Below are 13,238 nucleotides of genomic sequence, written 5' to 3'. Positions count from 1 at the left end.
GCGCGCGGCTTTCGCATCCAGCGCGGTTCCTCGTTACCAGTTTCTGCGGATTTGATCTCGCATTGGAACTTGCGATACAATCAGGAGACTGACAAGAGTTGCAGCGCCAGATCCCTACGCGGACGACGACCGCAACTCGCCCATGATGAACCCTCATCAAATGCAGCAGATTCGCACACCATCACCTGGGAGGCCGTTGAACGGTTACCAACTAGAAGATAATCCATACAGCCGTCCTCACCTGCCTTTGCCTATGCCCTCGAGTGACCGCTTGATGGAACAGCCTACAGTGAGTGACTACCCGAAGCAGACAGGCGTCCTGGTTGCGCTGACATACATAAAACTTCCATAGTACTCCGTGGAGAATATCCACAACTCATACGGGCATAATGACGTTTACGAGCAAGACCATATCAACCCTCCTGTTCATTATCCTGGTTACGATTATACCGTCAATCCGGAAGAACACCACGATGCTTACTATACAGAACCCTATCAGCCCACGGCCGCCCCTCACGAGGGTTACGATCTGGGGCACTATCCTTCACTGGAGCAGAACAACCCATTCGTAGACGACCGGGTTCCCATGCTTCAAGAAGAGAACAATCCATACGGGCCGGACCCTTACAGCGGACAGGAATACCAGGATGAGCCGAGGATAGAGAATACCCCCAGCCCTGCTCCGATCAGACGGTGGAAGACAGTCAAAGAAGTTCAGCTTTTCAATGGAAACCTCGTGCTTGATTGCCCCGTTCCTCCAAAACTTCTGAGCCAAGTGCCTCATGCAGAACCCCCGGGCCGTGATGAGTTCACACACATGCGGTACTCCGCTGCCACTTGCGATCCAGCAGACTTCTACAATGAGCGATTCACGTTGCGCCAGAAGCTGTTTGCAAAGCCACGACACACGGAACTCTTCATCGCTGTGACAATGTACAACGAAGACGACTTCCTCTTCGCCCGAACGATGGTGGGTGTCTTCAAAAACATCGAATATATGTGTTCGAGAAACAACAGCAAGACCTGGGGCAAGGAGGCCTGGAAGAAAATTGTCGTTTGTGTGATCAGCGATGGTCGTGCCAAGATCAACCCGCGAACAAGAGCTGTTCTGGCCGGTCTGGGTGTCTACCAGGATGGCATTGCGAAGCAGCAAGTCAACGGCAAGGACGTGACTGCGCATCTCTACGAGTATACCACGCAGGTCGGGTTGGAATTGAAGGGCGAGCAGGTAGTGCTGAAGCCGCGCAGTGGCACGCCTGTGCAGATGCTGTTCTGTCTGAAGGAAAAGAACCAAAAGAAGATCAATTCCCACCGATGGTTCTTCCAGGCATTTGGTCGCGTCCTGGATCCGAACATCTGTGTGCTGCTTGATGCCGGTACTAAACCAGGAAAGGATTCTATCTATCACTTGTGGAAAGCGTTCGATTTGGAGCCTATGTGCGGAGGCGCTTGCGGTGAAATCAAGGTCATGTTGTCTCATGGCAAGAAATTGATCAACCCTCTCGTGGCCACGCAGAACTTCGAGTACAAGCTGAGCAATATTCTCGACAAGCCGCTGGAATCGACTTTCGGCTTCATCTCCGTGCTTCCTGGTGCCTTCTCGGCCTACCGGTATGTCGCGCTTCAGAACGACAAGAACGGCCAAGGCCCTCTGGAAAAGTACTTCGCTGGTGAGAAGATGCACGGTGCAAACGCCGGTATCTTCACAGCCAACATGTACCTGGCAGAAGATCGTATCCTTTGTTTCGAGATTGTCACCAAGCGCAACTGTCGATGGATCCTGCAGTACGTTAAGTCCTCTACCGGAGAGACTGACGTACCGGACCGCATGGCAGAATTCATTCTTCAACGACGACGTTGGCTCAACGGCAGTTTCTTCGCGGCTGTATATTCTATCACCCATTTCTACCAGATCTGGCGCAGTGATCACAGCTTCATGAGGAAGTTCATGTTGCTCATTGAGTTCATCTACCAGTCGATCAATATGATTTTTGCTTGGTTTGCTATTGTAAGGGACTCTTATGTCTTAAGCTACGGCTTGATCCGCTAACGTAAATGCAGGGCAATTTCTTCCTGGTCTTCCATATCCTGACGACATATCTTGGCTCTAGCGATTTGCTGGGCACCGTGGGTAAGATTCTCGGTGTGGTCTTCGAATGGCTATACCTCGCGACGCTTGTTACTTGTTTCGTTCTCTCCCTTGGCAATCGACCGCAGGGATCGAACAAATTCTACATGACAATGGTTTACTTCTGGGTCTTCATCATGATCTACTTGAGTTTTGCAGCCGTGTTCGTGACTGTCAAGTCGATTCAGCAACAAATAGCTGAGAAATCATTCGAGTTTTCGGATCTATTCACCAACAAGGAGTTCTTCTCGATCATCGTGTCGTTGTCGTCGACATACGTCATGTGGTTTATCGCATCACTCCTTTTCTTCGATCCCTGGCACATGTTCACTTGCGTAAGTTCTTAACAATCTACCAGCGAGCGACGACACTTGGCTAACAGATCATAGTTCATCCAATATATCCTTCTCACTCCGACGTATATCAATGTCCTCAACATCTACGCGTTTTGTAACACGCACGATATCACGTGGGGTACTAAGGGTGACGACAAGGCTGAGAAGCTGCCGTCAGCAAATGTGAAGCCCGGTGGGAAAGTCGATGTCAACATCCCACAGGATGACGGAGACCTCAACGCTCAGTATGATGCCGAATTGGCCAAGTTCGCGCAGAAACCTCCAAAGGAAGTCAGGACGGTCTCTGCAGAAGAAAAGCAAGAAGATTATTACAAGGGATTCCGAAGTGCGGTCGTTCTGGTCTGGGTTTTCTGCAATTTCGCTCTTGCAGCTGTCGTTCTAAGTGCAGCTGGTTTGGAGCGGGTGGACCAGACAAGCAGCAGCAGCAGCAGCAGCAGCAGTAGCAGTAGCACCAGCAGCAACAGCAAGAGATCGGATACCAGTACCGACTCCGATACGGATACGCAGAGAGCAACAATCTATATGGCTGTCGTCCTGTGGAGTGTTGCTGGTCTGTCGGTGTTCCGGTTCATTGGTGCAATGTGGTTCCTGATTGTTCGCATGGTGAGTGATCTCGATGCCAGCTCTCTTGATTTCCTTACTAACACTCTCCGTTCTAGTTCCGTGGTGTCTAAGCATCATTCTTCCATGATTTTCCTTTTTCCTCCTTCTGTACAGATATGCGCTACGGTGTGGCCTGCTACAGTATGACATGGCAATGATGGGTGTCTAATGATTGTCTTCGCCGCTGATGACTTTGCACTGGATGATATCTTATCTATTTGGTCGTCATTTCGGCGGCCCTGTTTCACTATTCTCGTGTGTTTCACTTTCTGCTCAGATTTTACGACCAAGCTTATGAAGCGCCATGGGATTGCTATTTTTACGAAAATACCCCTTTACTGGGACAGTTATGATTAGCGTTGGTCATATGCAGCCTCATAGAGACTTGGAGCGGCATTTGGGCGTGTTTTATTATGAATGGTTGTCTTTTCTTTTTTTTTTTCCCTTCAAATTCGTTTCTAGTATTAAAATTGAACAGCCAAATATCCTGCTGCTTCTGAAGTCTTCCTAGTAAAGCATCTCCCATAGACTACACCCCTTAGCTATCACAGGATTGTCCACTTAAGCCAATCTCTATTTTGAAGACCGAACTATGTATCTAAAATTCCCGTCCTTACAATGCAAATCAAGTTCCTAGCTAAATCCACACTATGCACCTCACAAGTAATATGACCATCTATCTCTAACTATCAATCTATAATAACAAGATAACAGACCCTAAATATAAATCCACATCATCCACTCAACCCTTCGAATGCACGCACAGCGCAATCCCACCTAGAACCAAAAACATCCCTATCCACGTCTCGCGCTCAATCACTTTCCGCTCAACGTACCATTCGCCCAGAACCGTGAAGAGGAACGCCATGGAGTTCGTTATCGGGACTGTGAGGGAGAGTTCTATCGTTTCCCGCCGAGAATAGATACACGTTAGCATTTACTCGGTTTATGTCGGGATTACAGACAGATGGAATGGTTGTATTGTTGGAATTGGTAGGTAGTGAGTGCAGTGTAGAACATACCATGCTTGCCGACTAGAAGGAAAAACCAAATACTCCCGGTCAAGTTCACGATAAGCGGAATTGCGTAAGCTGGAGTACGGAGGAGGTTCACCACCGTCCAGAATAGAGTGACCAGTTTGTGTTTTAGCCATGCTGTTCGAGTTGTTGTTGGTGGGGGAGTTGGTTCTGTTTCTGCTGCTGCTGCTGCTGCTGCTCCTGCTCCTTCTCCTGTTGCCGTTGGATCTGAATCAGAGGTGGCGGTGGTGGTTGCTTGCTTCGCGGCCTGTCGCGCATTGAAATCGACCGCAGCACGACGGATGAATGGCGTCGTGAATCCCCATGCGATACCGACGAGAAGGAAGGAGAGGATGTAATTGAATGCGGAGGGCTGTGAGGGTGGAGGAGGCGTGTCGGGGTCCATGATGTATGTTGTACTCGGTGTTGGGTTAGTCGGATTAAGGTATTGAGATTGGCAATGTTGATGTTATTCCGGACGAGATGTATTGCGGGATCGATGGACACCTGTGTCTCATAGATCCAGTCAATCCGTGGAGTTTGAGGTCGGCGATGATGGTTGATGATTGATGCTTAAGTATGGTATGCGGCCCCCGAGACCTGGGGACGGGGTGAACTAGCGACGGTAAACTAGACTGGGACTAAAGCGGTAGGGAACCTTATCGCCGATAAGGATGAATACATACTATGAAATAATGAACTCGAACTCCCTGGTCTTCTTAAAACGAAAGAGAATTTTCGTGCTAGTTTTTCTGAAAGTCTACAAGTCTGGTGGTTATTTCCCATTTTTGTGTGCTCTTCTGAGGATAGATGGCTGCTCTCTTGTCGATTTAATGCATAGTAGTTGGTTGTTTATCCACCTCCCACTAAGGAATGAAAAGGGCTCATTACTATATGCTGTGAGTTAAGATGTATTTTATTAACTCTGTCGTTACACACTGATTCACAAGCTCTGAAAGTATATACTGATGTGGCCATAAATCTCCTTGTCCTGTTGTTATGTTTGTTGGAGCGAAAGTGGTGCAGGCAGAAAATCTAGCATTTAATCCAAATCCATAACGCGCGCGCGATGTCTATCTGAAACATGAATAGTCATAAATCCCATCATCGGACTTTTCCCAAAGCCACATATCTAATTTACATCAGAGCTCTAGGACTACTGCCTGAGATTCTCGGAGCGCATCGTCGATCTTCTAACGACTCCGTCGCCGCAGGCCCTTCGATTTCTTCAATCAATATTTCCCAAGAGTCGAGAGCTCTCCTGGCCTGGATAAGAGGAACGAATGCTTCAGGACTAGCAAGAGAGGTGGAGAATACTTCCATCGATATCCAGCCGGTGTAACCAAGATTCAGAACGGTTTTTACCACCTCGAGAACCGGAAGATAAGCTCCTAATCCCCGCTCGAAAGGAAATAACCTAGCATTTCGCGACCAGCTCATGCGACTTGGTTGTCCTTCCACGTGAAACGGGTGCTTTGTGCTCAGAGGACGAGCCAGATACTCGGCATCGGCGAGTTGGAAGGCAAAGATCTTGCCAGGGTCCAAGATCCGTGACATTCTAAGCATCGATAGATGAAAGTCCAATTCTGCCGTTCGTGTTTTCCGCGTCAATGATGTCGGATCACCGTATATACGACCTGCAATATTAAATGTATCCAGACCGATTCCGAAATTCGGTCTGTTGACTCGGCAGACAATGTCCCATGCTGCCTCCCATGTATCGACAAACGTCCCCCAGGCAAGCGCTTCGTATGCAAATTTCACTGGAGGCGATTGTCGTGCCCCTAAGTCTGCAATCTCTGTCAAGTCTGAGACAATCACGTCGATATTCCCCGTGATTCGAGCTTGTCCTGTAGTAGGGTCTGGCGGCAAAAAATTCGACGGGATCAAGATTGTATCTGAACCGAGAATACGCAGAATCCCAAACCATAAGGGCAGCTTCTCATTAATGATCCGGTCATGTTCGGAACGATCGAGAAGCCCCTCGTAGAACATAAATGGCTGGAGATTTATAACGGTAAGGTCTAGTGAGTCGCATAGTTTTCGAATATGATGCGCGGCAAGGAGGATATTCGTGCTGACGGCACCGCCTGGAAAGGAACTTGCGAGATGCTCCAAGTCTTCATAGAAGAGCTCAATTCCCTGAATGCCATGACGAGAGGCTTGCAACAGCTTTTCTCGTATGCTGTGAAAGCGGGCTCGGCCCAGAGATACGGACGTAACTGCTAGTTTATAGGGCTCTGTGTATTCCATGAGATGAGAGTAGGAGCGTTTCATATTCGTACTTGTCATAATAATAATCGATAAAAACAGATCTGGACTCTAGTAAAGAAGAAAAAAAAAGTGGAAGAACTGTCATCCACCAAGTTGCGGTTTCAGACGGTTAAAGCGAGTACGATGAAATAAAGAAAATGAAGCCCCCCAAATCCCATAACGTGCCATGATTGGTTCCCACTAGAGAGATATCGAACCGCGTAATGAACGGATTCCGAAACTTCATGGCTGGCTCGATGTGGATCAACAAGACATCTTCGGTGTCGACATATCGTACGGAACGGCGCCCCGTACGTATAGCTCATATCCAACCGCTGGCTTGGGAAAATGATTAGCGAGGGCTGAAGACAATACCCACATTCCGCACCGTATTGAATAATGAACTATGTACTCAATTCTGGACTCTGGAGGGTTCTGCAAAATCCCCGGAACTTCGGATTGCTCCACTCCGTTGAGGATCATTTATATTACTAGCTTGTTTATTTTTTTTCTTCAGTTCTTCTGATGGCGTTTGGAGCTTGTTCAGCTGATTATCGTGGACGGAGGGAGGTGAACGGGACATTAACGGTGGCATCCCGCTTCCTGTGGAACGAGAATATGTCTGTATACCGATCATGATTGGCCTTTTCTGAGTGTGTACGTATCTTGCTTAGATGTCAGGTTATGTACTCCAGTGACGTCTTTCGAGCTTCGGAGCCCCAAAAATGGAGAATCTACGTAAGTGCAGAACATGTAACGGTCGAATGGGTTCAATTGATCAATTGCCTGTTGACCACAAGGGTTTCATTAAGGATTATTGTATTCTATAAACAACGTAAACTTTTTTCTATCGCATCTATAGTCCCATAAGTAGGCGCGAGTGCCTCCGGTTACCTCTTATAGTACAGTACACTGATTCTTTTAAAGCAAAAACTTCCGTGGTTTCAGGTCGTCTTTTCGGGAGGTGTTATCCCATCAACCGATGACGTTTATCTGGTTTCTTCCTCATCATGATCATCGATGGCAGACCATTTCGTGGGTATCTATCAGCAGTAAGCAGGTGCTCTGTTGTAGGAGCTATGACATAACGTACCATTAGGAAGCTGGTAGCAAAACTCAGAATTCCTATAACGAACGGAGTCCTAGGTTAGAAAGATAACTTTACTGTAGATAACGGTCAATTAAGGAAAAGTGCGTACCAAGGACAAGCGTTAGCGCATTCCATGAGAAGCTGGTCCTCAACCATCCGGCTATGGGGAAATTAGCATGCAGTCCCTTAGGTGAGGTTTGGGCACACGTACCCATGATTGGACCACCGAGAATACCGGCTGAATAGACAAACTCGAAGAGGCCATACTGTTCAAGTAGGGTCAGTCTCCCGAACGATCACGATATTCTGGCGAGTAGCTATAGCTATACTTACCGCCTGCGCATAAGCTCCATAAGGTCCAAAGCGTCCCGGCTTTTGCTCTTCCAAATCTTCCACTGCAACAAAGATCTCCGTCAAGACCGGCGTCATAGTCATGCACATGGCGGTGCCGATCATCAAAAGGTCACCGAACATTCCAACTTCGTTCAGGGTATCTTTGTGTGTAGGCAGCCGCAGGAGAACGAGTGCCACGGCGCAGAGAATATACCCCAAAAATGCAACAATCTTATTGCCAACACGATCGCAGACGTACCCTATGATAGTCACGTTTAGACATATATTGCGAAAAAAAAAAGGGGGGGGAGGGGGGATAATACTGACCTATCGCGGGGGAGAAGAAAGCCGGGACCATTAGAGGTATAAATGCCAGACCTGCTCCCTTCGGATCATAGTTGAAGATATCACGAAGATGTAGCGGCAGGGTGACCTCAAACGAGCTCATTGTTATTGCTTGAACTATCGCGCAAACCAAGAGTACGACCAGACGTTTCGAGTTTATCAGTGTCTTATACGCAACCTCAACCTCAGTTCCCTCATCCTCCTGATTCTCCTGCGTGGCAGGCAGCGGGGAAGAATACGATGTCTGCGCATGTCTATTGTTCGTAGATGCAGTGGGTGTCCCTAGCAAAGGCTGCACGACGTCCTCGTTCGCTTCATCAACCGCGGAAGATTCTAGGATTTGTTGTAGGTCGCGTTTCTCGACGATCAAAAGCCGTAGGATTATGTCCAAACCAAGAAGGCCGACAGCGAGTCCCAAGGTCGCATCATATCCTGCGAGGGAATACACAATACCTCCAACGAAGGGCCCTGTGACTGTGCCGGCGCTGAAGGCTACGTTGACATAGCCCATGACGACAGGTATCTCCCTTTTCCCTACAGTGTCAACGAGAAGTGCAAGGCCTACACTCCATACTGCAGCCGAGGCTAGTCCTTGCAGGAATCGGCCTGCATATAGTATAGCAACGTTATGCGCAATCCATATGAGAACTGTGGCCACGGTCAAGACCGAAAGGCTTAGCAAGAGAGAGAACCGTCTGTTGCTGGTGTGATCTGCGAGCCAGCCAAAAAAGACTTTCAAATAGTCTGTCAGTACATACGACACAACAGCAACTGAAATGATCGCATCAAACATACAAGCTCCAATGAGATTACCGGCACCAGTTAGTCCTACTAGATAGGACGTGTACATTTGCACTATATCAAGTCAGTTCAGACGCCGTTATTGGAAAGGCTTGTGAAGTCTCACCTTTCGATTCGGGCACAGAGCATCTTTCCTGGAGGGCCGAGGGAAAGACAGGAATCAAGAGACTTTCTGCCGGTCAGTTTGCTGCACTCAATTGGGATATTGCAAGTGAACTTGCCCATAGAGAAAGGTGTCCTATGCAACTATTAGCTTTTCTGGAAACTAACTAGTTCTGGGGTTCTTCCTGCTGCGTCAAAATCATACCGTAAAAACCGCAATAGCAACAGCGGTAACAATGAAAATAGTGCTTGAACGCACCCGGAGCAAGACCGGGAGCTGCTGAGACGCCACAACCGTCATGTTGCACTACCGCAGGGAGGTTTTCCCTGAGAGAAGACAGAAGACACAGGATACAAGGCACAAGGCACAAGATCAACGCATTGAACCCCTTGGCGTTTGCGATCTCATTGTTCGAAAGGAGTAGAGTACGTCAAAAATAGAAAAAATGAAACCGGCAGTTCGGGAACCTGCGGCACATAGCGGAAAGGCCCAAAGGCCCCGTCCATCACGGCGCGAACAGGAAAAATCCACCTCCGAAGGAGTAACCTCGGCACTAGCGAAGATCATTATCGGCGTTATGGAGCAAAAACAGAAAGAATCCATATTTGCACTCGCTAAGGCGCTGCTAATTATTAATAAATTACTTCCGGCCCGCGCCTTCCGTGAAGGATTTTCAGCCCTGACTGTAAAATACATAGGACGGCCACTGCGATGATCATTGAGCGCTAGCGAAATGTTTACAATATACTGGGTTCAAAAGTGCTCCACTTTTTCCGGGTCTCTCTGATTGGTCGATTCGTTTTCACCCGCATGTGACTCTAAACTGCTAGGTATTACCGCCTTCTAATTTGAGAAATCAAAATAACTCCTCCTAACCTTCTATATAGGTTCGCGTCTGCTTTAATTAATTTACACCCTTTGCAGTCCTTACCCCCTGCTTTTTTTTTGCCTATTAAAGCTCGCTTTTAGAGCATTTTCTTCTATCTAAATACTGGCTTCTTATTAGTCCGTCTGAAATATCGACTATATCAGCTAAATCCCTCCTACCTATCCCCCTTCTGCCTACCTATCCTATATAGACTTCGGCTTCTCATACTATCTAGCAATTACTAGCTAGCTTCATCTATTAGGTAGTTCTTTACAATATTTATCATCCACAGTTACTACACTAAAAGAACTAGGTAAGCAATCAACCTACCTGCCAGGCTTTGCCAGCGCGCCAGCGCGTCAGCGCCAGCAGCCAGCTTAGTCAGAACAGCCAGCTTGGTCACTACGCTCAATGATTATTTGCTACGGCCCCTCTTAGCCGTAGCGCACCTAGTATCAATTATTCACTATTCTATTCTAGATCAGCCTTAAGGTTACCATATACTAGGGATGGCGATTTGAAATTCAAAATGTCATGAATTTCAGTAATAAAAAAGATTTTAATTTCACGAAAAATTTTTGAATTTCAAATAGGCACGTGACCGAAATTTTGCGCTTTTACTTATTAATAGTATCGTACCTACTATTGGTTATTCTCTTAGCTTAATTTCCTAATCTGTATTTAGCGCACCCCACTTATGGTCTGTGCGTTTTGAATTTCGAAACGAAAAAAAAGGGTTGAATTTCAGTATTTCAGTAATAAAAAAGAAAATGTCTGAAATTCACCACCCCTACCATATACTAGGGATCTCCACATGGCACATATATCATTGCCTATGTACGGAGTACAGTAGTACGCTTGGGGACAATTACTAGGTGCGCTACGGCTAGGAGGGGCCGTAGCAAATAATCATTGAGCGTAGTGACCAAGCTGGCTGCTGGCGCTGACGCGCTGGCGCGCTGGCAAAGCCTAGCAGATAGGTTGATTGCTTAATCAAATAATTTATCAGGTTCTTTTAGTGTAGTAACTGTGGATGATAAATATTGTAAAGAACTATCTAAATAGATAGATAGTATAAGAAGCCGAAGTCTATATAGGATAAGTAGGTAGAAGGGGGATAGGTAGGAGGGATTTAGCTAATATAGTCGATATTTCAGACAGACTAATAAGAAGACCAATAAGAAGCCAGTATTTAGATAAAAGAAAATGCTTTTAAAGCAAGCTTTTATAACAGCTAAATAGGCGATAAAAAGCAGGGGGGGAGGACTGTAAAGGGTGTAGATTAATTAATATAGACGCGAACCTATATAGGAGGTTAAAAAGAGTTATTTTGATTTCCTAAAAGGGAAGGCGGTAATAAGTAGCAGTTTATAGTTATATCACGTGGCGGTGACTCAGAACAAACCAATTAAATCAAAGGTCACGTGGCGGTGACTCAGAATAGACCAATCAGAGAGATTAGAAAAAAGTGGAGAAAAAACAGAAAACTTTTGAACCCAGTATATTGTAAACATTTCGCTAGCGCTCAATGATTATTAACTACTAGAGGGAACGGAACGTGTTTATCATTCAGACATAACTACTATATACAGTCATATTCAATATTTGACGTACAACATCGCCTATCGCAGACGTGCCCAGGTCAAAATACAAATACAATCACAATCATTGCCAAGATGTGTTTATCCAAACAGGGTAAATGCCCCTCTAAACGACACTGTCACTGCTGAGATACTCTATTCAGGAATTCTGTTCTTGCAAATTATCTCGAAATGTGGACTCAGACTTCGATCTACTGGGGATGACCAGGTCCTTTCTTAGGACAGTCTATGCAGATATCAGTCTCTACCCTCGCGAGTTTTGGTACTTCCCACGGAAAAGTTTCAATTAATGGAGCGACTGTCTCCGCAACCAGGCGATGTCTCCATTCTCCCGGCTCCCCATCTTGTTCTAGCAGAGAATAACCCATCTTATCTCGACAGGGTTTCTGTTCCAGCTGCGAGCCACGAGACATTCGTCGAGCTCTGCGTTCCTGAAGTATTTTCTGAGCTTCAGCCTGATATACTGGTGCCCATTTTGCATGGGACCTCTTCAGCCGTTTCCGAGCTTCCAGGAACATTTCGACGCCCCTGTTTATTTCCTCAGGAGGCGTGTCATCATGGAACTGATATCCTATAATCGGATGCCGTCCTCCATCGGATTTATCGTACGCATTACAAAATGCATACTTCCGCGTGAATAGATTGTGTCCTTGAATTTCAGCATTTCCCACGCTCTCAGGCAGCCTCTCAAGCATATCCCGCATATAGAGCGGATAGAAATCGAAATGGAACCCAACAGGTAAAATGGCATCGCATCTCTTGTGTGCCCAGTCTGCGTAGATATGCTCCAGACATTTCTGCGCTGCGCTGAACTTGATCTCAGATTGCTGGGTAGAAGCAGTTTTTGATACCGTTCCCTTGTAGGAGATTTGGTCGCAGTCCTCCATTATCAAACGGCTTCCCTCAAGACCAGTTCCACACTGGCGAAGGTGTGTATTGAAATGCTCAACTGGAAGCTCCACGCCCGTTCCTGCGGAGTAGTCAAAAACCGGCTGTCCTGGTCTTCCATATATCACAAGGCGAAGACCCTGAAGTTGCAAACGATCAAGGTCCAGCAGACCCCCCGACCAGAAATTCGGTCTGAAGGCTTGATGGAAGGAGCCAAGCCATATCGTGATCGAGAGGGTCTTCAGACCCACGAAAGCGCGCGCAATAACGGCGAGCGACTCGTTCCACGCAGCCGTATTACCGCCGAAGGAATCACTGAGATCAATCGACAGATGGCTAATGGACCGGATCTGCCAACTCTTCAAACAATAAGTGAAATTTGAAAAGCTGCTTAGCTCCCACGTGTGGAACCTATTGAGTTCATAAGGCATTGTGCGAGCCTCGTAGTATATAGTCCGACAGGTCTGAAGAAGAGCCAGATTCAGAGGGCAGGGTGACAGAGAACCGGGACAGGGGAAATGCGTCGACGCGGTGATCGGACTCGAGGCGTAGTAGATGTCCGACTCCAGGATCCCCGCGGCTTGCATCCAACATGCTCGATGCTGGCATTTATGTTGCCAGAATCCCGGACGCCAGGACTTTGTGTATTCCAGCCATTCATGCTGTGGTTCGCACCATATGCGGATGGGAACACGTTTTATATCGCAGACTTCTTGGCTGGTGAAAACGTAGTTGTATATCACCAGCCTTAACTCACAAGGAAGAGAGAGAAGTTTTGACCTGGTCTGCGGCCTGATATTCTTTTCCGAAGACATCTGTTGAGAATCTATGATTTTAGATGGTTTAGAACATA

The 13,238-nt window shown here is 47.0% G+C and overlaps 5 protein-coding genes across 5 annotated transcripts; 1 reads left to right on the top strand and 4 right to left on the bottom strand.

Moving 5' to 3' along the window:
* Nucleotides 1–145: 145 nt before the first annotated feature.
* On the top strand, nucleotides 146–3,158 carry C8Q69DRAFT_486241 (chitin synthase A; the record flags this gene model as incomplete). The annotated part of the gene is made up of 6 exons (XM_028631887.1): nucleotides 146–289; nucleotides 353–2,008; nucleotides 2,062–2,463; nucleotides 2,518–2,886; nucleotides 2,953–3,087; nucleotides 3,144–3,158. The coding sequence occupies 6 exons, from the start codon at nucleotides 146–148 to the stop codon at nucleotides 3,156–3,158; spliced, it is 2,721 nt and encodes a 906-aa protein (XP_028485861.1).
* A 671-nt stretch (nucleotides 3,159–3,829) lies between these two features.
* Nucleotides 3,830–4,509, bottom strand: C8Q69DRAFT_506420 (integral membrane protein; the record flags this gene model as incomplete). The annotated part of the gene is made up of 2 exons (XM_028632802.1): nucleotides 3,830–3,987; nucleotides 4,110–4,509. 2 exons carry the CDS (start codon nucleotides 4,507–4,509, stop codon nucleotides 3,830–3,832), a joined length of 558 nt encoding a protein of 185 aa, XP_028485860.1.
* Nucleotides 4,510–4,792: 283 nt separating this feature from the next.
* C8Q69DRAFT_464430 (3-dehydroshikimate dehydratase) lies at nucleotides 4,793–6,694 on the bottom strand. Its single transcript, XM_028630421.1, has one exon. The coding sequence runs from the start codon at nucleotides 6,393–6,395 to the stop codon at nucleotides 5,241–5,243; it is 1,155 nt and encodes a 384-aa protein (XP_028485859.1). The 5' UTR covers nucleotides 6,396–6,694; the 3' UTR covers nucleotides 4,793–5,240.
* Nucleotides 6,695–7,140: 446 nt separating this feature from the next.
* Nucleotides 7,141–9,457, bottom strand: C8Q69DRAFT_464426 (MFS transporter-like protein). The gene is made up of 9 exons (XM_028630420.1): nucleotides 9,233–9,457; nucleotides 9,147–9,163; nucleotides 9,032–9,093; nucleotides 8,920–8,979; nucleotides 8,107–8,856; nucleotides 7,780–8,039; nucleotides 7,658–7,712; nucleotides 7,450–7,606; nucleotides 7,141–7,399 (listed from the first exon to the last, which is right to left on the bottom strand). The coding sequence occupies exons 1-8, from the start codon at nucleotides 9,326–9,328 to the stop codon at nucleotides 7,518–7,520; spliced, it is 1,389 nt and encodes a 462-aa protein (XP_028485858.1). The 5' UTR covers nucleotides 9,329–9,457; the 3' UTR covers nucleotides 7,141–7,399; nucleotides 7,450–7,517.
* A 1,971-nt stretch (nucleotides 9,458–11,428) lies between these two features.
* On the bottom strand, nucleotides 11,429–12,926 carry C8Q69DRAFT_464424 (hypothetical protein). Its single transcript, XM_028630419.1, has one exon. The coding sequence runs from the start codon at nucleotides 12,814–12,816 to the stop codon at nucleotides 11,689–11,691; it is 1,128 nt and encodes a 375-aa protein (XP_028485857.1). The 5' UTR covers nucleotides 12,817–12,926; the 3' UTR covers nucleotides 11,429–11,688.
* Nucleotides 12,927–13,238: the final 312 nt, after the last annotated feature.

Source organism: Paecilomyces variotii (genome assembly GCF_004022145.1).
Source record: "Paecilomyces variotii strain CBS 101075 chromosome Unknown C8Q69scaffold_4, whole genome shotgun sequence".
NCBI classification, from domain to species: Eukaryota; Fungi; Ascomycota; class Eurotiomycetes; order Eurotiales; family Thermoascaceae; genus Paecilomyces; species Paecilomyces variotii.
This window is presented reverse-complemented; position numbering and strand designations above follow the sequence as displayed.

Coding starts and splice junctions, on each gene's coding strand:
- C8Q69DRAFT_464430 (XM_028630421.1), bottom strand. CDS start 6,395: ATGACAAGTACGAATATGAAACGCTCCTACTCTCATCTCATGGAATAC.
- C8Q69DRAFT_464426 (XM_028630420.1), bottom strand. CDS start 9,328: ATGACGGTTGTGGCGTCTCAGCAGCTCCCGGTCTTGCTCCGGGTGCGT. Junction 8,040..8,106: donor TTTCTTCTCCCCCGCGATAG/GTCAGTATTATC, acceptor TGACTATCATAG/GGTACGTCTGCGATCGTGTT. Junction 7,713..7,779: donor ATGGAGCTTATGCGCAGGCG/GTAAGTATAGCT, acceptor CTACTTGAACAG/TATGGCCTCTTCGAGTTTGT.
- C8Q69DRAFT_464424 (XM_028630419.1), bottom strand. CDS start 12,816: ATGCCTTATGAACTCAATAGGTTCCACACGTGGGAGCTAAGCAGCTTT.